This window comes from Amphiprion ocellaris, chromosome 10, assembly GCF_022539595.1.
Source record: "Amphiprion ocellaris isolate individual 3 ecotype Okinawa chromosome 10, ASM2253959v1, whole genome shotgun sequence".
In the NCBI taxonomy this organism is placed as follows: Eukaryota; Metazoa; Chordata; class Actinopteri; family Pomacentridae; genus Amphiprion; species Amphiprion ocellaris.
In genome coordinates, this window is record NC_072775.1 from 33,859,934 (window position 1) to 33,886,016 (window position 26,083).

Below are 26,083 nucleotides of genomic sequence, written 5' to 3' on the forward strand. Positions count from 1 at the left end.
CACAGAAGTAGACCAACTACCAAGTGTTGGGAGGTAAAATTACTGATTTTGTCAATGGAGTCTGGTGGCTTTAAATAGAAGGACTTAGGAGCTGTACTTTCTTGTGTTATCATGTGACTCTGATGTTTTAACATGTTAATTAGGACATAAAATAATGTGTTGAAACACAAAAAAACAGACACAATAATACAGGAAACCGAACCCTTTACATCCTTCTGTTTAAAGCTACCAGAGTCCATTGACAAAAACAGTCATTTTACCTCAGAGATCATGGAAATTGATGGTCTACTGCTGTCTGACAAAACAAATTAATATGTTGAAACATAAAACTAACATGTTACAACACCGAAGTCACATATTTTCACTGGGAATTGAAGCAGTTACGTTCCTGCCAGCAAAGCCACCAGATTCCATAGAAAAAAAAACTGTAATTTTACCTCGTAGAACTTGGTAACTGCCGGTCTACTGTTATGTAACTTTAGCGTTTTGTTGAATTAATGAGGATCCCAGTCGTCTAGGTGGCTGGTTCTTTGGTCGTTTTGTTGTTGTTTTTTGCCATTTCCAGATTTTACCCTAACAAACTAAGGAATTATCAGAAAGTCAGACATCTTAGAAAGTCTAATTTGGTGAATTTTCAGTAATTAATGAGGCTTAATGTATCTTAGTTTGAGGTCTTGAACGTCAATTCATGTAAGTTTTGAGTTGTTGAAGAGCTTTAAGTGGGTGAACTTTCAGTCATCAATAAGCCTTAATTAATATAAGTTAGTTTATTATCAAGACACATTTGTATGAATTTTAGGTCATTAATGAGCCTTAATTCGGTGAATTTTAGGTCAGTAATAAGGCTTACTGCATCTAAGTTTGAGATCTTTAATGAGCTTCAATTCATGTAAGTTTTGGGTTATTGATGAGCCTTATTTCTGTGAATTAATGAGCTTTGATTCAGTAAATCTGAGGTCATTAATGAGCCTTAATTTGATGAATTTTACATAATTAATAAGGCTTAATATATCTAAGCTTGGGGTCTTTAAAGAGCTTGAATTCATGTAAGTTTTGGGTCATTAATGAGCCTCGGGTGGGTGAATTGTAGTAATTAATTAGCTTTAATTAACATAAGTTTTAGTTCATTAACAGGCCATATTTGTACGAATTTTCCGCCATTAATGAGTCTTAATTCAAGGAAGTTTCAGGTCACTAATGAGCTTTAATTCTGTGAATTTTAGGTAGTACATAAACTTTGATTAAGGCCTGTTTTGCTGAAGAGTCTTGACTTTTAAAACTCTGGTTGTTTGGGGCCTGAACGAGTCCTGATTCTTCTAAGAAAAAAATTGATATTAAACTTCATAAATGAAGAATTTGTGACGATGACTGATTTAGTTTCGAAATGTTAATATAAACCAACAGAGAAATGTGTTATTATCTCGGCCGTTTGTCAGATTTCTTCTCTGGTTTCGCTTCGTTCGGACTCCAGATCTACGTAACCACGGCGACACCTCGAGGCGGTTCTGGGCCAACCGGACCCCCGACCCTGGACCCAGAGCCCCTGGATGGTCCAAAGCACATGAGTTCTGATGGGGCATGCGGCGAAGGTGGACACCCCCCCACCAACAGCAGCGGTCCGGTACTTACTTGAGGATGGAGGCCGGGCCGGCGCTTGGCCTGGGCCAACGTGTGCAGGATTTCATTTAGGAGGGGGGAGTCCTACGGAGGACGACGTGATTTACAGTCAGAGAAAGAGGGAAGAAAGAGAAGGCGTTCAATGCAAACAACACAGCAGCTGGAAAATAACACAAACTGAATCTGAACATCCTGTCTGGGTCGGTGCCAGATGAGGAGAGTTTATCACAAATAAAGAACAACGCTTCCATCGCAATTCCAGGAGTGTCTCAAGGAATTTGCTGGATTCTCAAACCACAAATAAACTGGTTCAGTTGAAAGAAAAGTGAATGAATCCATGTTAAGCTACAACAGTAATATTTAAAGAGAACAAGGAGTCTGTGACACCATTTATCAGTAATTATAAATCAGTTTAACCAACATTAACACCTCAACTCAGGAGAGTCTCCGGCTGTTAAAAAACCTTGATTCATGTGAGATTCAGGTCATTAATTAGCCTTAATTTGGTGAATTTTATTTCATTAATGAGCCTTAATTTGGTGAATTTTAGGTCATTAATGAGCCTTAATTTGGTGAATTTTATTTCACTAATGGCCTTTATTTGGTGAATTTTAGGTCATTAATGAGTCTTAATTTGGTGAATTTTAGGTCATTAATGAGTCTTAATTTGGTGAATTTTAGGTCATTAATGAGTCTTAAGTTGGTGAATTTTAGGCAATTATTAATAGGGTTTAATGTATGTGCATTTCCAATTATTAATGAGTTATAATTTGGTGAATTGTCGGTAATTAATTGGGCTTAATTTATCTAAGTTCGAGGTCTTTAATGAATTTTAATTTATCTATGTTTTAGGTTACTAATGGGTCTGAATTTGGGGAATTTCATGCAATTAATAAGGCTTAATTTATGTAAGTTTTGGGTCTTGATTAGCCTAAACTGTATAAATTTTAGGTCAAAAATAAGTCTTACTATAGTGGATTTTAGGTTTATAAAAAAAAAAAAAAGCCTTGATTCGTGTAAGTTTCAGGTCATTAATGGGCCTTAATTAGATGAATTTCAGGTAATTAAGGTTTAATTTATCCAAGTATCCAAGTCATAAACTATTCTAAATTAGTCATTAATTAGCCTTAATTCATGTAAGTTTCAGGTCAAATTCTGCCTTGATTTGGTGGATTTTAGTTCATTAATGTGCCTTAATTCAGCAAATTTTAGGTTTAAAAAAAGACTAAATTTATGTACGTTTCAGATCATTGTTGAACCTAACTTTGGGTCATTAAATAGCCTTAAGTTACGTAAGTTTCAGTTCAAGAATGAGCCTGAACTTGGTTAATTTTAAATAATTAATGAGCCTACATTCATTTAAGTTTCAGGTCATTTATAAAATTTAATTAATGTAAATTTTAGGTCCTTAACGAGCCCTATTTCTCTGAATTTTACATCAATTTATGGAAGTTCGGGGTCATGGATGAGCTTTAATTAGGTAAATCTTTGAGCAATAATGAGCCTTAATTCAGCAAATTTCAGGTCATTGATGATCCTTGATTAATGTGAGTTTTGGTTTGTTGATGAGGCTCAACTTGTAAAACTTAACAAGTCCTGATTCATGTACGTCCAGGCTGTTAACGAGAATCATGTAATCTGATGGTATAAAGAATAAAAATCAGATTTCTTTCCTCCTATATTAAAGTAAACTGTTCTGGACAAGATAAGACTATTCATCATGGGCTTTGGAAAACACTGAGGGGGAATTTTCACCATTTGCGGCAATTTATAGACCAAGAAACAAATTGATTAACCAAGAAAATAAATGACAAATTAACTGACATTGAAAAAAAAAAATCACAAATTTTAGTCTTTTGTAACACCGCGACGACAGAAGATCTTTATTTTAATTCAATTTGTGTTGAACTTTGAAGGCAAACAGTCCGATATAGAGGCATTTCAGAGTGGACGGCTAAAATCTGCCGACCCCAGAACCAAACATGGCTGAATGCGGAGGATAAAACTCGTCATCTGGCACTCAAACTGGTAAAGCAAACCTTCACACCAAGGAGACCCACATCTGGCTACAAAACACAGAAACCTGCAGCTGTGATGAGGACCGGCGTGACTCAGCTGCTGCTCTGTCATGGTCTGGGAACGTGATGAAGCCAACGAAAAAGAAAAAAAACCTTCACTCAACAAGGAAACGCTCGTCCTGAAGCAAAAGCAGTACAGCAGGGAGCTCCTGACTCCATCAGACGGAGGGAAATAAAACAGAAAAGGCCCACAGGGGTCGGTTTAATGGCTTCTATCTGCACAAAGCATGAATCCAGGACACGTTTAGCTTAGCTTATCACAAATGCTACAAACACAGGGAAACCGTTAGCCTAGCTCGAATGACAGAAGCAAAAACCATCATGTAACCGTCACACATGGGTGGACATCATGTTTACGTACATGCAAAACACATTAGCGACGGCAAAATTTAACTTACAGTGAATTTATAGCTGACAGATGAGTTTTTCTGACATAAATAAGCAACAAAAGACATCATAGGAGAGATGTGGATGAATAATTAGAACTGTTTCTACATTTTTACCTAAATACGACATCTAGCAACATTCAGAACCCTTGAAATTGGTGCACATTTTTGAGAAAAATGCAGATTCCAACAATTTCTAGAGCGTTCTAAGACAACATAAACTGGTAAACAAGTCGTAGCTAAAAAATGCTGTTGGCATCTATCGTAATGTGAATTTTAGGTCATTAATGAGCCTTAATTTAGTGTATTTTAGGTCATTAATGAGTCTTAATTCATCCAAGTGTTAAGTCTTTAATGAGTATTGATTCATTCAAGCTTCATGTCATAAAATAAGTCTTAATTCAGTGAATTTTAGTTCATTAATGAGTCTTAATTTGGTGAATTTTAGGTCATGAATATGCCTTCAATCATGTAAGTTTCAGGTTGTTGAGGTCTGACTGGTTGTCTCGAGTCATGCGAGTTTTGTGGTCTTAACTAGTCCTGGTTCCCCTAAATCCAGGTGGTTAATGAGTCTTGGGTAATTTATCAGGGAAATCAGAGCTTGAGAAATGAACTAAATTCCAAGAAAACAAATTGAGCAACGAAAGACCAGTAAGACACTTCACTCAACTTGTCAACAAATAATTTTAGCTATTTTTGCTAAACGTACCACGTCCAAAAACATCCATAACCCTTGAAATTGGTGCACAATTTTGAGAAAAATGCAGATTCCACCATTGTTTAAATACAACATAAACTGAGAGCAGCTGATGCAGCAATTCTCTAGTCAGTTCTCAAGTTGTGGCTAAAACCAAAGTCTTCAGAAACCTGTTGTTGGCATCAATCATTTGGTGAATTTTCGGTCATTAATGAGTCTTAATTTGGTGAATTTTAGGTCACTAATGCGCCTTCAATCATGTAAGTTTCAGGTTGTTGAGGTCTGACCGGTTGTCTCGAGTCATGCGAGTTTCGAGGCCTTAACTAGTCCTGGTTCCCCTAAATCCTGGTTGTTAACTAGTCTTGAGTCATTTGGGGGAATAAAGAATAAATACTTTGAACTCCCCAAAATTCAATTACAACTGAGGAAGAGTCTCGGATGAAGACAAAACATCTTTAAGAACTAAAAAGTTCCAGTTGCCTTCTAATATAGGACAATTATGGGCTTGAGAAATGAATAAATCGAGCAACGAAAGACCAGTAAGAAACTTGGTTCGACACGTCAACAAATTATTTTAGCTATTTTTACTCAACATACCATGTCCAAAAACATCCATAACCCTTGAAATTGGTGCACATTTCTGAGAAAAATGCAGATTCCACCATTTTCTAGTGTTTTAATACAATATAAATTGAGACCAGTTGATGCAGCAGCTCTCTAGTTAGTTCTCAAGTCAGTCTGTGTAAGTTGTGGCTAAAACCAAAGTCCTCAGGAAGCTGTTGTTAGCATCTATCGGTTACAGCTTCCATCAGCACACAGTAAACGGCTGTAAAACCCCAGTAAGGTGTTTTAAAGTCTCAAGCAAGCATAAATTATGGCAACTGGACTAACCTCGTGTGAGTCGAAAACGTTTCACCTCTCATCCAAGAGGCTTCTTCAGTTCTTTTGGATGAGACCTCTTGGATGAGAGGTGAAACGTTTTCGACTCACACGAGGTTAGTCCAGTTGCCATAATTTATGCTTGCTTGAGACTTATCATGACCTGGATGACTGAGAACATCCACAGTGTTTTAAAGTCAGTCTGCAGCACGATGCTCCAAACTAAAAGCCTGCTGGGCTGTACATTTGTTTACACGAGGCAACGAAATACCGTCAGTGTTCAAAAACATAACCTCCAACCGCCTCGGAGACATGAGAGGCTCTAATCTGGACGTTTTCATACCGAGAAGTCCGTTCGGTTCCCCGGAGTCTGAGCGCTGAACCAGACGCCAGCTGTTTGCTGCCGCTTCCTCCACAAACTTTAGCCTTAAAATTCAATTTCATACAAGGACAGAAAATAACATTCGGTGGATTATGTTCCAATTTCTGGCTAATCCCATAAACTGTTATGAAAACACGGGATTATGGAGCAATGAAAGAAGCCCCACTGACGGTAAGATTCATCCACAGAAAACAGAATGTTTATCTTTTATTTCACTAAACTGAACTTTGTTACCGCTTCTTTAAATCGCTTCTTCTAGATCTCAGACTTCTGTGATGACAGAGAGATAAAATGTGGATACAAAGACTTCTTTTTGAAGTTCCTGCTGCCATTTTAACCCTCCAAAGCCCGTTTGAAATCTTAAAAAAAAAAAATTAAAACAAAAGCACCAAACTTACACCATTTATCATTCAGAAACTCAACAAATTATCATCCATGACTTCAAGTCTAGGCTTAAAAATCAAGATATTCCATCAAAAATCACTTTATTCTACACATATAGTTTCAAAATGTTGCCATACATAAATGATTCGCAATAAACAGATTCTGTAAAAAATGAAAAATTTTGGGGCTTCTTGTTGCAGCTATCATTTGGAGAATTTTAGGTCGCTAATGAATCTTAATTTGGTGAATTTTATTTTGTTAATGAGTCTTAATTTGGTGAATTTTATTTTGTTAATGAGTCTTAATTTGGTGAATTTTATTTCATTCATGAGTCTTAATTTGGTGAATTTTAGGTCATTAATGAGCCTTAATTTGGTGAATTTTAGGTGATTAATGAGTGTTAATTTGGTCAATTTTAGATCAGTAATGAGTCTTAATTTGGTGAATTTTAGGTCGTTAATGAGCTTTAATTTGGTGAATTTTAGGTCGTCAATGAGCCAATTTAATTAAATATCTCAAATGGCGACTATTGTCAGACACTAAAATTTACCAATATTCCATTAACACCTTACATGTGTTGGTAAACAATTTACCAATTTGCCTTAAACGTCTCACATGCATCAGTAGACGCTACAATTTACTGATGTTTCCTAAACGTCTCACATGCAGGCTACAGTAGATGCTAACTAGTCGGCTATATGCCAAGAAGTCTCTAGTCTCCACTTAAAAGAGCAAAAATTAGTTACTAAATGTCTTCACTATCCACAGATACTATAATTTACCGAGGTTCCCTAAATGTCTATTTAGGTAGACGCTCCAGGTTATTGACATTAGCTAAACACCTCTCGTACATCTAAACACTCCAATTTACCGACGTTCCTGTAGATGCTCAAATTAACTGATGTTTCCTACACATCTCATGAGCTTTGATACGTGCTATAGTTCACTAATGTTTCCTAAACGTCTCGTGCAGAATATCACTAGACGCTGCAGTTAAAATGCACCAACGCACACTGCAATTTACAGATTTTTCTTAAACGTCTCACATGCAGGCTGCAGTCGATGCTAACTAGTCGGCTATACTCCAAGAAGCCTCTAGTCTCCACTCAGTTGCTGCAGTTCAGCGATTAAAACAGCAAAAAAAATCATTAAATGTCTTGACAGACAAAAAAAATCATTAAATGTCTGAACGTCTCACAAGCAAGTGTAGAGGCTACAATTTACCAACATCCCCTGAAAGCCTCACATGCATCAGTGGGCTATGCACAGAGAAGCTTCTAGTCTCCAAACAGCTGTGAAGCTAGCAAGGAGTGTCTCTGAAAACTAAAAGTCAGGAGCACTGGCAGGTTTTTGGTCGCACTCTGTAGCTCGGAATATTCATAAATATATCTTCAGTGTTTTAGTTGAATGAAACCAGACACCAGTTACTTTTTGAGAATGTAAAATGGAGAAACTAAACAGAAAAGGTGTTAATGTAATGTTTTTATCAAACCTTTGATTTCTTCATATTAGAAAGAGCACGGAGGGAAATTAAATGAAACTGTCACTGTTTAAACATCCACCAGATTCAACAAAACACTCAATAGCCAAAGTGTTTGCAGTCTGCAGAATCACTGCTAGATGCCAGTAAATCCTGCTCACTGTGACTCAGAGCGCCGAGACGTTTATTAATCCTCAGGCCACAGAAATATGTTATAATTAGCGGCGCTGATCCGTCAAAAACAGTCATGACAAATAACTTGACGGACGTCGTTTAACGCCATCGTCCTGCAGTGGCTCCTCTGCCTTCACACCTCTTTACCAGATTAAACCTTCGGGTTTTCTGCTGGCGGCCTTTAATCAAATCAGAAGTCGGAACAAGAACCTACAGCGAGGCGTCTTCTGGTTATTAAGAGCTCTGGAGCTGCTTCCCTGAGGGCAGCAGATGTGTTTCTAAAAGCCAACTTCACCTATTTGTCGACTTATTTATGTACTCTGGTTCCCACTGTGCAGAAAAACGTCCCCGGTGACGGGTTTATTATTAGATTATTAACACGATCGGCGCTTCTGCAGCTGTAGTTGGTAGAGTTGGTCTAAAAATGGCAAGAAATGGGCCGGAAATGGGTAAAAACCTTTAACAGGAAAAGCAGTTTTGACACAAGAAGAGCTAAATGTTCCTGTCATCAGGTTTTATTTACGATTAGGTGGGTTTTTGTCCTTCATGCTTCACCCCTCAGATGCATCGGCCACCTCTGTACCTGTCAGAGAGCCACCGCTACCCGGAAACGACCTTTTCCAGGTGATATTAAGGACGGACATGAACAGTCGAGGGTGTTTTCAGTCCTCTGAGTTCAGTCCGAGTTCAGCGGACAGCTTTTAAAATAAATGAAACGCCAAACTGTGTCAGTGCTTCACTCGGCTATGTTTGAAAGGTGCGATCTATTTTTAACCGCATTCTATTTTTACCTGTTTCTGGTACAGGGAAGAAAAAGAAGAAAAAAAGAAAGAGTCGAACCGAGCGAGAAGCAGGAAAAGGAAGCGGAGCGTCCGGTCTGGAGGAGGGCTGGTCTTACCTCGATGCTGGTGCTAAGGCTGGGCAGAGTGTCCGAGGTCACCGTTGTGCTTTGAAGGCTGGAGAAGTCCCACAGGTTGACAGGTGCCACGGGGTCCGCCCCCTTGGAAGACTCCGCCCACCTCTGACTGTCCAATAAGGTCACTTCGTAAAATTCCTGGATATCTGAGACGACACAGACAGAAACGAGCTTTTTTAGAAACACTTTCTGAAATGCTTCTTTTTAACTTTAACGTTCAACTCAAGTCTCGTTCAAAATTCTTAAATTTTAACTTTTTTTTAATTGTGTAATGTGAAATCTAAACTGCTGCTGCACTGGAACTTTCCTTATGGGATCAGTAAAATACTACAAGATAGGGCAAATAAGACAAGACTATTAATCCTGAAGCAAATTCTACTGCCAGAAAACAACAAAATATTGTAATGTAAGCTAAAAAAAAAAAAAGATATTTCTTCAAAATCCCTTTATTCTACTTGTCGCATTACATTATAAAAATGTTAGATTCTGTGAAAAACTCAAATTCCCAAATTGCAACTGAACAGAGTTAGAAGCTTTATTTAAAATCCAAAAAAATAAACCAGTTTCACTAAAAAAAATTCTGTAAAAAACACAAAATTCAACATTCCTTGATGCAACAGAGAAGCTTTTAGTGACTTGGCTGGGATCAACTGTGATGTGATGAAAATTTAGAGCGTTTTTGGGTTGAACTGCAGGCAGTGTTTCGATGCCAAAACAGCAAAAGAAAAAAGAAAGAAAAGTTGTCACACGTCAAATTCTACTGATAACAGAGATCTTAAAAGTTGGTGAAATGTCAACCAAAGACTGTATTTTAGTAGAAACATGGATCTATCCATATATATATATATATATATATATATATATATATATATATATATATATATATATATATATATATATATATATATACACACACATATATATACAGACTTAAAGGAACTTTCTGGGGCTACAATAATACAACCTTCGTTTGAAAATTTTGCACGTTCTTAAATCATCAAGAGACAATAATTCAAAGCATTTCCTCTGTTCTAGCCATTAAATCACTTAGATCTGCTGGAAACAAAATATTTCTGGAAATATTGATCCCTTAGCATGGCTTTATTGAGGGTGAAAACACAAAAACTCCCAGGGCTCAATCAAACTACTCCACACAGCTTAGTTTGGGGTAGAAAATAACAGATATAAAGTAAACTCTGAACAAAATGGAGACAGCAGAGTGACACTGCGATCTGAAACCACGTTATCTGTTCAACAAAAAGACCAGAATATTATAATATCTGCTGCAGCTGATAGTGACGCTCGGTGGTGGTGGCCGGCAAAGGTCAGACTCAGCTGCTCCGACGCTCATCGGGTTTCAGACGCTACAACAACAAACTCGACCTGCTGAGGCTTTAAAAACAAGAACAAGTTCACCAGCTACGAGCTAATCAACACGGAACACAAAACCTAAAGACTAACAAAACAATTATATGATCCTCTGAACCCCAAAACCAAACTAACAGGCTGGAAAGGGATGCTAATAAGAAAAAAGCCGGAAAGACTCTAAAAACAGCTGTAACTGTTTGATCGGAACATTTCTTAAAGGAGGAAAAACGAGCAAAAACAAGACACAAAATGACAAAAAACAGATGCAAAACGACAAAAACAAGACACAAAATGACAAAAACTAGATGCAAAATGACAAAAACAAGACACAAAATGACAAAAACTAGATGCAAAATGACAAAAACAAGACACAAAACGACAAAAATAAGACACAAAACAACTAAAACAAGACACAAAATGACAAAAACCAGATGCAAAATTACTAAAACAAAAGAGAAAACTGTTAAAACAAGACACAAAATGACAAAAACCAGATGCAAAACGACAAAAACGACATAAAATGACAAAAAACAGATGCAAAAAGACAAAAATAAGACACAAAATGACAAAAACTAGATGCAAAATGACAAAAACAAGACACAAAACGACAAAAATAAGACACAAAACAACTAAAACAAGACACAAAATGACAAAAACCAGATGCAAAATTACTAAAACAAAAGAGAAAACTATTAAAACAAGACACAAAATGACAAAAAACAGATGCAAAAAGACAAAAATAAGACACAAAATGACAAAAACCAGATGCAAAATTACTAAAACAAAAGAGAAAACTGTTACAAGACACAAAATAACAAAAAACAGATGCAAAACAACTAAGAAAAGACATGACTAAAACCAGATGCAAAACCACAAAAATAAAGCACAAATCGACAAAAAAAACACAAAACAACTTTAAAAAAAGACACAAAATGACAAAAACCAGATGCAAAATTCAAAAAATCAAAGCAATTGGATGACGAAAAATAAATGCAGCATGGATCAGAAACAGTGAACAGAGCAGCGAGTTGTTGGAGATACATTCAGCATGGTGAAACATCTTTCTATTGATGATGAGCAACACAGTGCAAGAAACAGTTTGTAAAAATCTATCGTATGTGGAGCTTCTATTTATTTCCAGTCTTGGTAAAACTTGAGGGGACCGAGAAACACTGATTTCTGGTGTTTTTCCAGTTCAAACTGTAAATAATAACAGAAATACAACATGTTTCCTTTCTAACCGCCGTTATTGACCCAGCTGATTGATCTGATCGGTTTCCAGTCCGTCCCTGCAGCTTAGCCTGTTCATGATATTATAAGACGCCCGGCAGCCCAGCGGCCACATCCAACGCCACATTCTATTTTTGGACGTACAATTCTGGGGAGAGCTTACGGATCTAAAATAACCGCGGCTTTCTTTGGCTCGGCAGGGCAGCTGACCGCCCGGCTGGCACAGATGTTCCCCCATAAACCAGCGGATCTCTGCTTCAGCAGCTCCTCGCTACGACCACTGGCCTTCAAATTACTCTCCGCCTTCCGGCTGCCGCTTGTTGGATTTCCTTTTCCCCCCACACGCCGCTAAAACTGTGAGATTTACGTTGTTCTTTTAGATTACACTTCACTCGGAGGATTAAAGAATGAAAACACCAGCGAGGATCTGTGCTACGGAGCAGCGTCGTGACGACTGGAGGAATCACAAACAGCTTCTTCAGTGGCTTTACAGCCTCTATTTTGGACATCTGGCACATTCTGGCACATGTTGGTGCTATAAATACAAGTTAAAAAGTCTAACTGTCACACCCATTTTATTTGGTTCAATCTAAACCAATCACATCCAAGCTCTAACAGCTCCACCATAAATTCAGCCTGACAGCAGGATGTCCAGCCAATAATTAGAGGCTTAGATTTGGTGATAAGGGAGGAAGAATGTCCTTCAGCATGTCAGCTGTGGTCCAAATTCAGATTCCAGAGGGTAAATATGCACCAAAAGTTCATGCTAAAGCTCCTCCAGCATCTCAAAACTGACTCAGTATCTTCTCGATGTGGAGATGGGAATTTAAAACTTTCAGATAAATGTAAAATCTCAGTTTAAAACTGGAGTATTTCACCTAAATAGCTTGGGAGAGATGCAAAACACCTGAAATGAGACAGAAAATGACAAAAAAGAAAAGAAAGCCACAATAAATAAGACATATGATGGCAAAAACAAGATGCAAAATGACAAAAACAAGACAGGAAATGACAAAAATAAGTTGCAAAACTACTAAAACAAGACACAAAATGACAAAAACAAGACACAAAATGACAAGACCAGATGCAAAACAACTAAAACGTGACACAAAACAGCACAAAAGGAGACAATGAGCAAAAATTCACAAAACGGAGATGACAAGAGAGACTGAGAGGAAAATCAAAGCTACTGGATGAATAAAATAATGCAGCATGGCTCACAAACACTGAACAGAGGAACAAGTTGTTGGAGATACATTCAGCATGGTGAAACATCTTTCCACAGATGATGAGCAGAAAGAAAAAGTTTGTAAAGCCTGTAAAAAAAAAAATTTGTTTTAAGAACAAGTTGTTTTTTTCTTCAAATTTCTATAAAACAAATCAATGAATGATGCTTTTTGTATTTTTTTTAATGATTTGAGTTCTCTCTATTTCTCTGTTTTTGTTTTTCTGTCAACGATGAATCTCACTCATGTTTCGTTCTGTGGATCTCTTCCACTGACTCAGTTCAGCCCTTTCACAATAAAAGCTTCTTGTGCCTCAGTGCCACGTGGATCTGCTGAACCAGAACATACATGAGGTCAAACCGTCACCGTTTACGTCACACATAAAGCAGGAATATAACCGACTGACAGAACTACCTTCTGGGAGACAAATCAGTGACATTAAGGCACAAAGACTTGATTTTTCACTGATATCAGGTGACGCAAGACTGATGACTGAAAATAGCTCCAAATATCAACGTAGTACAGAAGCTGCTGCTGTAGGACCTAAAAATACCAAGTTCCCCGTTCGTTTGCAAACCCTCTCGCTGGATTCATTCTGTGGTTCGTCGCTTCACGGTGAAATGTCTCGATTAAAGCTGTGATGAAGTTTAGTTCAGACTTTCGAGACCTCCCAACTTTCCTGAGCCTCCAGCGTTTATTCTAGTTCCATTCTTGGCTGCTAATTGTTCGATGGATTGAGGTGAAAATGTAGTTTATGTTTAACCCTTACAAGCCTAGAGACGCGCCAGCGCGTCACTATTGACGCACGGCTTTAATCGAACGAAGCAGGAAGATGAAGCGTCGACGAGTCTCCCTTTAAACTTGTGTCAAAAGTGCGGATTTTGAACTTTCTACTGTTTTTTGAATCACGTTGATCGGCCAAGTAAAACCAGAGTCATGATCAATAATAAACGCCACATTGTTGACCGAACGGAACCTTCTATCATTTTTTAGTTAGGGGATAGTTCTAACTGTTTGGGAGAGCAGCTCCACTCAGAGAGCAGCAGGTCCTTCACTGGCTTTGGCCACAGATCACTCTGTCTGCCAGACACAGACAAGACACAAGACTTTGCTTCAGATATAAAATAATAATAATAATAATAATAATAATAATAATATTCCAGCAATGGAGAACGCCAGGACTCCAGATTCTCCCCATGGTCCTAAAACCCGTTTCCTATTGTTTTTGCCATTGCAGAGACTGTAGTGGACAGAAAAAGTTTTTTGGAGTGGCACAAATTCATTTATGTAAAATTTTATTGTGAGTCCTGATGATTTTGTAAATAGTTCTGCAAAAGCGCCTAAAAATTTCCTGCATTTTAGTGCAAATAGTGGTATATAACTGCGTTGACTGCTAAATTTGCACATTATTTTATTACATAAACAATTTATATTTGCATTCAAAGCTCTGAAAAGGATTCTTTACACGTTTATGGTGTCCACAGTAAAAAAAAATCTAATTTTTTCCTACTCGAACTTTGTATTTTTTCTGCAATTTTAGGTCGTGTGTTCATATATTATATCAAAATGTATAAATAATTGTAGAATCACACAGGTGAGGTTGTGCTGAAAAAAAGACACCAAGCAAAGCAAGATCAACAGTTTTTAAGGTGAAATATAAAGGTAAAATCAGAATTGGTCAAAAACGGACCTCAGTCAAATTGCCCCCCACAGGGCCCCTAAGAGTTGATAACCATCAGAACTTTGATTTCAGCCCAAAAACCTGCAAAGCCAAAAACATTTCCAACAGCATCCGTTGGTAAATGCTACCCCGTAAACATCAACAGGCTGACATTAGCATTTAGCTAAAAGCAACACTAAATTAGTCGTACTTGTCAAGAAATAGTCCCATGATGGACGTAGTGGCTCCACAGTGAAGGTTCTAGGACACCAACTGATGCAAAAAGCAAATTTCCCTGCGCTGCAATGTATTCGCGATAAACAAATGCCTCTTCTTCTATACTACTATACCACCAACTCCTGACGACGCACTGCTCCCAGTGCTCCTGCAACGTTTGGAGCACCGGGGCATTTATGATTTCAACACCTCAAAATTGCACACAAATTTTGTGTCAAACTGACCCAAGTTTCATGTGAAGGGTGGTTAAGTGGTGATGAGGTGGGTCTGCGGCTACCACCGAGAGGAGAAACAGCAGCTTTTACTGTAGAAGAGAAAAAACGTCAGGTCAGAAACATCGAACTTGATGCTTCCTGCAACATTCACATGGATGTGCAACATAAATTCATCCTCCAGAGCTGGACTGTCAACACAGAGCTCTACTGAGACGTCCCATAAGGAGACATCTGAAGCAAACATTCAAATTCAAAAGTTTTTTCGCCATAACAGCATAACCGAAGCTTCCCCCTTGCCAAACTTAGCTCTCTGCAGCTTCTTCCCCTCATCAAAAAAAGAAATCCAAGTTTAAGATTTAACATTTTGAAACACTTTGCAAGATCCATACACACATATACAACGGGACTTCCAGAGAGCAGTTCAAGTGCTACAGGAGTCCTGGAAGCAGAGCGGCTCTGCACAAGTAGACGACAAGTATGATTTTTACTTTATTTTATGCACTATATCTGAACTTTCTGATCACATCTTAACTTCTGTTTTAAGATTTCTGTTGTCATAGCTGTTTAAACAGTCATGCAGTACTGGATTTTGTCTTCTGCAACTTCGTCCTCTTACCAAAAAAGAAATTCAAGTTCAAAGAGTCAACATTTAAAACAGTTTAGGAGCCCATTGTTGATGGTATTTGATGTGTTTACACTTTGAGAGTGATTCGAGTGTTACAGGAGCCCTGGGAGCAGAGCAGCATTACACAAGTAGAAGACAAGTAAAGTACAACTTTTACTTTATTTTATGCACGATATATGAATTTTTTCATCACACCTCTTTACTGTGGATTTAAATTTCTGTTTCCATAGCTGTAGTACTGGATTACATGCAATCGGGTAACGATAATCTGCCTCAAAGTCTGGTTGTGACCTTTAAAGCGACAGAGGTCAGTGAAATAATCTGGATTTGTTCTGGAAATCATAAATACTGACAAAAGAACTTCATGGACACAGACAGTTTTGATATCAGATATTGTCTCCCGTAGGAATTTTTTCCTGAGTTTTAGCAATAATTTTAACTCAAACTGTGGCTAAATGCAAAAATGCAAAGATGTCAAACAGTTTTTAAATCCTAACAAACATTCCTTTAATCATCTGTCAGCTAATCGTTAGGGGTTGCAGCTTCTCAGACTCGGTTTCACGTCGCCGTAAAATGAACGGTGAAAGTTAAAACTCAGTGAGAGTGTCCTCGGGGGACAACCTTAAACACAGCGTCGTATTGATGCCCAATAAAAAGAGACCTCTGTGGAATTGTGGGCGACTCGCAGATCATTTTACAGTGAAACTGGTGATCTGATTCCCATCTTAGAGCTCCAGGTTTGACGGTGGCTCTGCAGGCCGACATGCAGCCTGGAAGAATGAGGATCTGAACAGAACATGGACCCAGTTCTTCAGCCTGAGAACCAACAGAACTCTGAGGACTTAAATTCAGATGGAGCAGCTACTAGTTAGAAAGCAGAAGCTCAGACATTTGTTCGGCAACACTTTTGACAGCAAACAAGTGTTTTTTTTTAACGTACAGTTGCTGGTTTTTACAGTTTGGAGACACAAAGATGTCTCTGTGCCTCTATTCATCTATAATCTCTCGATTTGAGCTATAAAACATCAGAAAATGGTGAAACGTGTTGATCAGTGTTTTGTCCACAACTCAGATATTCAGTTTAGTGTCACAGAGAAGGAAAGTAACCACAAAATATTCACATTTAGAAAGATGCAATCAGAAAATTTTAAGAAGTACTCAGGCATTAAATCTCTGAACATCCAAAACCAGCCAACTGGTTTGTTTTTTACTTAAAAATTATGAAAATTAAAGCATTTATGAGTCAGAAACTATAAAAACAGAGAGAATAATTATATTTTCAGCTTGTTAGTCCTTGAACGACATAACTGTGACAATCCTTTAAGAAACTTTAATCAGATTAAATCTTAAAATCATTTTTCATCAAAATCTTCTTATTCTACATATTCTCCTGTTAAAAATCGGCAAAAATAAACAGTTTGCTTTAACGAGTTTCTGTCAAAAACAAAAAATTCTGATCTATTTAGTGCATCCGTGAAGCCAAGACCGACTTAAAAGTGACGTGACAAAAATTTAGGAACTTCTAGGTTGAACTGCAGGCAGTGTTTCATATGGAAACATTAAAAATGTATATAATAAACTATCAATCACACGTGGGGTAATATTTTTTCCAGTATTCGTAGCATCTGTGGAGGCTTTAAAATGCTGAAGATTATTTTTCTGTTTTTTTTATACTGATAATCTGAGTGCTGCACAGTGGTGTAGTGGTTAGCACTTTCGCCTTGCAGCTAGAAGATCCCTGGTTCACGTCCCGGCTTTCCCGGGATCTTTCTGCATGGAGTTTGCATGTTCTCCCTGTGCATGCGTGGGTTTTCTCCGGGTACTCCGGCTTCCTCCCACAGTCCAAAAATATGCTGAGGTTAATTGATCATTCTAAATTGCCCGTAGGTGTGAATGTGAGAGTGATTGTTTGTCTCTGTATGTAGCCCTGTGACAGACTGGTGACCTGTCTAGGGTGTCCCCTGCCTTCACCTGAGTCAGCTGGGATAATGAGACATTTGAAGTGTTGCACTGGAACAGCTAAAGGAAAAAGTAAAAGCGATATTTCATCAAAATCACATTCACTGTCTCTTTTAAACACTTAGCAAGAATAAACCATTTGCTTCAACGAGACTCTGCAAAAAAAAATAAAAATTTTGCGTTTGTCTGCGTAACCAAGGCATCATGATTGATTTAGCTGCGACTTTTCGGTTGAACTGCAGGCAGTGTACACATAGGTGAGTATGATAACAAAATAAAAATGAAAATACTCATATCTAGTATTTAGTCATATTTAGATAGATGCTGTAACATCTGAGGGCAGTTGAAAAAATGTTGCACATGGCGATTTCTTTTGTATTTGTATTTTTGTAAACCAAATAAAGAAACTGGATTTTTTTGATGATTTGCAGCATGAAATGTGATATTTCTGAGTTTTCTCTACTTCTAGTCATAGTTGTGCAACTTCCAAAGGAGGTTCACGACTTTATATAGTTGCTTTATGGAATCAAAATGAAAATGTAAACAGTAAAATATCTGCCAAATGTGGGGCCACTATCTTTTTTCAAGTAAACACTTGGGGAAAAAAAAGGTTTGAAATGTTGACTCCAGGTTTTACCTATCTTTGTACAAGAAGAATTTTATCTCATTTTATGGCATTTTAACATCTCTGAGTTGTCTCTAACTTTATGTTGTGGTGGAAAAATGAGCCCAAAAATGCAACAGGAGCAAAGGAAATGAAGGGCTTGGAGCTGAGAGGGTTAAATATAATCACAGACGGTTGACAGACTGTTATCACATTAACCAGTTAGACGGCCAATTCAAAAACAAGAGCTGCCGCTGTTCCCTCCAATAAAAGGCCACACCTATTCAGACTGTGGAAAAAACAGCCTGAACTCGTCACTCAGAGCAGATCAAATGCCGATTAGTGCTTCAAATCCCACTTACAACTAAAAACTGGAGCACTTTCAGGCCTTTTTATGGGCGACTGAAGATGCAGCACAACAGGATTTGTTGTCGTCTTGTGGCTTCATGACGACATGGTAAAGTGTTAAATTTAATAAAGAGGAAGCCTTTTAGGATGGCAGACGTTACAACTGGTCAGTTTTCCCATTTTATTGCATTTACTCTGTTTTTCTGAACCAAAAATACCTTTTAAGAGCTCAAGAAACATCGTAGGACATTGTTTTGTCAACAGCAGCTTGAGGATCAGCGCTGATCAATACGTCATGTTTGTAGGATTTGATCAATATTTCATCATCATTCAGATGTTTGAAAACAAAGTGTGCTTTAAAACACAGTGACAAAGAGGACAAACTAAAACAAATATAGATGTTTTTGTTTCTTTTTGTTGTGTTTTTCAGAGAAAAAAATACTTTATTTTGTCACATACTGAGTAAATATTAACATTCTTGAGTAGCGAAACTGCAACAGCCATTGTTTTTGAACATTACAAGCCTACACTGAAATGTAAAATAGATGATTTTCTGACCATTTCAGATTGAGTTTATGAACGCTTCCATAGCTATATCCAGCTGGGTAACTTCTGATCACTTCAGTGTCAATAAAACTTGTGTAAAAGTTCACAGACTTAAATAAATGTGAGGAATGTGACTTCAACTAGCAGTAAACAGATGAAGGAAGCTGCAGCATTCCTCACATTAAAGCATGAAACGTCTGATTTCCATCACGTTTACCATCACTGGAGCTTTGACCAGAAAAAAAACGTGTTTAAAAATAGAAAGAAAAGTCAGATTTTCAACTTTACAACGGCCCTTAAACTACTCATTTGCGACAGTGCTGGTAAAATGGTGGTAAAATTAGCCAATTATGAGTTTAAAATTGTGATTCTTCGTCTAAATTACTTCATTTTACACGTCTCAAATAAAACATCTAAAAATAAACCATCAGTAATAACCGGCTTCTGGAAAAAACAAAAAAAAAACTAGCATTACTCTGTGCAACAGAAAAGCTATTAATATCTCAGCTGCTACAGTCATATAACAAAAATACAGGGAGTTTTCAGGTTGAACTGTCTCAACAACAACAAAAATGAGACACAATATGACAAAAACAAGACAAAAAATGACCCAAAACGGCAAAGAAACAAGACACAGAACACTATAAAACATGACGAAACAATACAAATGCGACATAAAACTACAAGAGGCAGCAACAACAGAGACAGAGGAAAATCAAAGTTACTGGATGAATACAAATAAATGCAGCATGGCTCAGAAACAGTGAACAGAGGAGGAAGTTGTTGGAGATACATTCAGCATGGTGAAACATCTTTCTACAGATGATGAACAGAGAGGAAAAGTCTGGAGAGGAAACATGGAGATAGTTAAATATCTTCAATATGGGGAGACAAAAGAACCAAAAAAGATACACAAAATGACAAAGACAAAGCAACAAAAACAAGACACTAAACAAGACTCAAATTGACAAAAACATAACAGAAATGAGAGAAAACGCCAAAAACAAGACAGAAATTGAGAAAAACTAGACACAAAAAGACAAAAACAACAAAAAAAAATATGCACACACAAGACACAAAACAGAGATGACAAAAGAGACTGAGAGGACATTAAACACAGTGGAAAAATGAAATAAATGCATCATGGCTCAGAAACGGTGAACAGAGGAGGTTGTTGGAGATACATTCAGCATGGAGAAACATCTTTCTACAGATCATGAGCAGAGAAGAGAGAAAAAAACAGTTTGTAGAAGTTATAATTATAAAATATAATAGAGGCTGTAAAAATGTAAATAATTAAATATTTAGAGTATGTAATTTTATTTATAGTAGTTTTTTTTTTAACAATGCCAGTGTCAGGTTTTTGCACTTGAAAATATTTTAGTGAAATAATTAATCAAATTAACTGTAGTTTTCTCTGATTTGCAGCAGTGCTCTCCTTCATGGTTCATGTTTCCACTGAGGTTCAGGATTTTATAAAATGAACCACAGTGAACGAAAATGCGACGGGAGCAAAAACAAAAAGAACTGCTCATTGTTCTTCTGCACCTTTTAGTGAGAATTCAGTTAAAATCATTGACTCGTTGGTCTTTAAATAATAACAATTCCGAGGTACTGCTGCTCCTCGGTGTGTTTGACGTCCCGGCATCTGATGAAAAATAGATTTCCGCCACGCACTTTCCAATCTGCCAAACTCCCAAAAAGAGATGTCTGCAGCAGGTCGAGCACAGTGTAATCCCTCTGTGGACACGACGATTACCCCCAGTCCATAATCCACCAGCCTCCCTCCACCGGTTTCCTTCTCATTCATTCCATTCACGCTGCCCTGATTCCTCTCAGACAAACAGATGGCGCCCATCGAATCTTTTCAATTTAATAAATCAGCCGTCAGTTTTACGGCCCTCAAGATTTGGACGTCATATTGATTGCAGCATCTCAAGGCTCAAAACCAGCACTGTAACTAATGACTGTTGTGTAAATCGGAGTGTTTGATGGTTCTGGATTTGTTGTTTTGGTCTTTTTTGTCCAACATTCATGATCCCCAGAGGATGAATCCGACTGTGAGCCCTAAACTTGCCATCCACAGCAGGTCAAAATGTTTATTTTTAGACATAATTTTCCCAGAATTGGATGTTTGATGGGCATGTCACTAGGCAACAATGAAATATGCAGGGTTCACCCTCCTGAAATCATGCAAACACTTCCTGGCTGTACCTTATTGGACGAAAGCTTCACTCGTGGGTCATCTGCTCCCAGATTCCTAACTAAGATGGTGGCTTGTTTGGAAATTCTCCTTTGGATGTATGAAAATATCTGAGGTGAAAAATAAGTCATGCAGCTGCTAAATTAGCATAAAATTTGCGTCTGACATTCATGATCCCCAGAGAATGAATCCAACTGTCATCCCCAAACTGTTCCTCCACAGCGAGTCAAAACTTTCACACATCCAGTCCAAACATCTGGTGGACGGATTGACACATGATTCACGGTTCTCAGACGATGTATCCTAATGAGGTTCATGATCCCCAGACTTTCTGTATCATACATTATTACTGTCTGGGTTTATTCCCGAGCTACATCTGGACATCTTTTTCCCAGCATGCCTGCTCGATAAACGCCCCTAAGCAACAGAGAAAATACGTAGGGTTCACCCTCCTGCAACCATGCAAAATACTTCCTTCACTTGTGGGTCGTCTGGACCCAGATTTCTAACTAAAAACATCTGAGGAGAAAAATAAGTCATGTAGCTGCTAAACTAGCATAAAATTTGCGTCCGACATTCATGATCCCCAGAGGCTGAATCCAACTGTAATCCCTAAACTTTTTCTCCACAGGTAGTCAAAACTTTCACACATCCAGTCCAAACATCAGGTGGACATATTGGCACATAATTCATGGTTCTCAGATGATGTATCCTATTGAGGTTCACGATCCCCAGACTTTCTGTATTGTACATTATTACTGTTTGGGTTTATTCCCGATCTACATCTGGACATCGTTTTCCCAGCATGCATGCTTGATAAACACCCCTAAGCCACAGAGAAAATAGGCAAGGTTCACCCTCCTGCAACCGCGCAAAAGACTTCCTTTACTAGTGGGTCGTCTGTTCCCAGATTTCTAACTAAGACAGTGGTTTGTCTGGAAACTTTCCTTTATATTACGGAGGCATTTCTGAAACATCTAAACAGAGAAATGAGTCATGTAGCTGATAAATTAGCATCAAATTTGGATCCGACATTCATGATTCCCAGAGTATGAATCTGACTTTGATCTTCAAACCTTTCCTACACAACGAGTCACAACCTGGTGGACGGATTGGCAGATAATTTATGAGACATTCATGGTCCTGAGATGATGTATCACAATAATGTTCATGATTCCTTGACTAGAGTGCAGCGTACATTTTAAATCTATTTTTGTTGTATTTTTGACTCATTTTGTATCAATATCCAGTATTTCTGCCATGTTTTCTTGTCTGGAAAGTTTCTCTTTTATCACAAAAGTATTTTATACATTGAAATAAAAACTAAAACCAACTTATACAACATTTGTAGTGCCCACGTGTAATCAACGCTGGATGAAATGGAGGCTGAACATGTTGGTAATTTACTTTTACATTTGTTTCCTCCCCACTCTATTAAAAACACAGCCTGCAGTTCAGCCCAAAACTCTCAGAATTTTAGTCACATGACTCTTGGTCACAACTGAGTCATTCATGGCATATTAGTTGTACTAAGAAATTAATTTTTTTTTTTTTTTACAGAATATGGTTTGGGCAAACGGTTAATTTTTGGAGAATTTGTCAAGTTACATGTTGGCAGTGGAAACACTGTTGAAAATTGGAACATTGTCTATTTTTACAGCGATTATTTCAATTCAATGTAAAAAATAATGTGGCGTTCAAACCTATTGGCGGGTTTTGGGGTTCAGAGGTTTAACAGAGTTTCAATTTAGAAAATATTTATTGAAAAATTTACTACTTTTTAGTCAAAGCAGTGACCAAAAAGCCAACGACCAATCAACACTGAAGGATAAATGCTGTAACGTTCTCTTTTAATTAAGTACATATAACATAATTAATACATAAAAAGGTGCTTAGATGACTTCCACAGCGTGTGATAATAAAATTACAGTTTAACTGTATTTAAATCAGCTGAAATTAGAATTATTTTAGGGATTTTTACTACAATTCTTCACAATTTTTTTACAGTATTCTGCACCGTTTAACTGTTTTTTTCTGACACCCCTGTTGTAACAGTGCAGGTAATAATAGTTCATAGTAAAAGTAAACAGGACTTTAGAAATACAGTCTGCGGTTAACTCAGTTCTGTTTTCATTCACAAGTTATTTAAACTTTCACTTCTATTTCTTTGTTTCATTTCACTTCTTCTTATGGTGGTGAAACGGATGCCTCAAAAAATCTTCCAACATCTCACTTTCCTTGTTCAAAATAAGAAACTTCATCATCCAGTAACTTCACTGTAAAATAAAGAGTGAAATGATTTTCAGCTGCTGTCCGGTTCACCGTGAGTTCACCAGGTGAGTCACAGCAGTGCAGGGAACTCCCTCCATCACCTGACCAACCTTTGTTCAGTCAGACAGCAAACATCCACAAACACACAGCAAACTTCAAAATCCTTCATCAGCTCTTCAAACTTCAACTCGTACCATCTCGTCTTTGTGTCTTACTTTCTTTGTGTGATGCTGAAACTGATGTGGACGCTAGAAATGAAGTGCAATGACATTTTATCAAATCTTCAAGCAAATTCTGACATTTTTTGGGGCTTAAATTCCTTCACTTGTGTTGCATATTATAGATCTACAATTGTAGCTTTAAAAAAATTCCACCTTAACCAAAATAAAAAGTCATTTTAATTTGTCATTTCCATCCTTGCTGGTGAAGATTCTCCAAAATACTCGAATGTTTCTTCTTTTAACTCGCAAATTAGCTTTTGATTAGCGTCTCAGAGACCTCATTAGCCTGAAGACAGATTTACTGCATGTAACTAGAGAATTAGCATTAATTAGCAGTGGTTGATATTCCGTTTCCCACAACGACGATGCGAAAGAGTGAAGAGACAAACTTTGTCATTTTAAGTGACTTGTTAGATTAACCTATTAATTCAGAAACTGGACCTAAACAGAACCAGAAATGAAACTCAGCCTCAACATTAGAGACATTTTCATGAGCCTAAATCACACAAAGCCCAAAATTCAGCAAATAATTCACATGCAGAGCTTAAGAAGTTAACAAAATCAGCGGAAATTGTTTTGTTGGTACAGTTAAAACTCCTGAAAAGTGACAAAATATTCAAATTTTCTTCATTTTTTTTGTCTTTGTAAATCAAATATTTTTGGGTTTTGGACAAACTTTGACATGAAAATCAGTCAGGTTTGTCAAGTCAAATTAATGTCTTGCACAATAAAGAGTGTCGAGGTTGCAACAAAGTGAAACTAATGATTTCTAAAAGAGAAGAAATTCAAAAATAGTAAAACCAGATGGCAAATGAAGATGAAATCCTGAAAATTAAAACCATTAAGAGCTGGAAGAAGAGCCACTGAATCATGTATGTCTTGAGCTTTTTCCTGAAAAAACAAACGGTGCTGGTGGAGGCAGCAGAGGACAAACGGGAGGAGGATGAAGGGCAGGATGAAGAGCAGGAAACAGGCCACTGAGCTCACACCGACCATCTCCACTCATCTATTAGTGATGAAGACGCTGAGAGCTGCAGTTAACTGGATGTTTGCAGGGCGAAGAGCTGCTGGTAGATCCGAACATCTCCACAGAAAAACCACGTCCGTTTCATTCATTTCTATGTAATTTTACAAAGAATGAAGCTCGACCGCGGTGCTGTCTGACAGGAGGTTCACATGGATCCTCTTCATTTAATGCCGTCGATATTTAATGGGCAACACCAGCTAAATGATTACATAATAAACGCAGAGATTACCATCGATTGCACCGCGCCTCATTTGCATTTGGAGCGTTGGGCCGAGTGTAAATGGATTTATCGCAGCTCGTCAGTGTGTCTGGTTCTGGGGCTGCAGCCAACCAAAGAAAATCTGGGCAGATTCAAACCGTAGAGACTCTTAAAGCAATCGATCAGCTGCAGGGGAACCAAACCTTCACTCCACCTGCAGCCATTTTAGACTCGATAAACTGGAAGTCGGCCTTAAAAACAAGTACTTGGAGCCAAATTAAGTCATTTGAACCAGTTATTTTTTTTACAGAAATGATCAGAACAGATTTCTGAAGTCAGCTGTTTGTAAATCCCTCAAACTCCAATGAAGTAATTAAAATGGGGCTTTACCCAACAGTTAAAATAAATTCTATGGCGGCAACACACACTACCAGTCAAAAGTGTGGATGCACCTTCCAATTCAATGTTTTTAATTTAATTATTTTCTAGACTGTAGATTAATACTGCAGACATCACAACTATAAAAGAATACATATGGAAGTATGTTGTAAACAAAAAAGTGTTAATCTTCAGTATTAATCTACCATGTAGAAAATAATACAAATAAATAAAAAGCACTGAATAAGAAGGCGTGTCCAAACTGTTGACTGGTAGCGTAAAAAGAAAGAAAACTTAATCTGCTGATTTAGATAAACTATTCAAGTTGCAAACATTATATTGATGGGTTGTGTTGACTTATTATTTTATTATTTAAACTGAACTGGTCTGGATTTCCAGTCTTCTCCACCATTTTTAACAGTTTCATATCTTAATAATTAAAGCTGCCAGCAGCGTTGATCCATATCCACCAGGTGGCGCTATGACTGTGAATGGATATTGGTATATGGATGTCACCAGGGCAGGAATCTGATCAAACATGTAAAGTTTGAGGCAGATTGGAGCATGTTCAGGGAAGTTAGACAGCACTTCCTGTTTAATGGCCAAACATTCAATGGCCGCCGTGGCAACGTCTTTTGATTTCTGTGGAAGATTTTAAAAACTTTCGATCACTAATACCTGTTGTACATACTGGACAAATTTGAGGTCTTTTGGAGTTACTCGCTATGAGGAGCTTGTTCTAGAAAATGCCCCCTAAATCGCCAAAAATCTGA

General features: G+C 37.6%; 1 protein-coding gene across 14 annotated transcripts in view; it reads right to left on the minus strand.

The window, feature by feature from the left end:
• The window catches only part of LOC111568381 (disks large homolog 1), a 165,380-nt gene that overhangs the window by 127,342 nt on the left and 11,955 nt on the right, over positions 1-26,083 (minus strand). For 8 of the 14 annotated variants that reach the window (XM_035948030.2, XM_035948029.2, XM_035948028.2 and 5 more), the window contains exons 3-4: positions 8,976-9,139; positions 1,630-1,701 (exon numbers count right to left, since the gene is read on the minus strand). In XM_035948030.2, coding sequence (XP_035803923.1) covers positions 1,630-1,701; positions 8,976-9,139 — 236 coding nt within the window. The remainder of the gene's footprint in view (positions 1-1,629; positions 1,702-8,975; positions 9,140-26,083) is intronic. The other 6 variants (XM_023270021.3, XM_023270019.3, XM_023270018.3 and 3 more) reach the window with 1 other exon arrangement.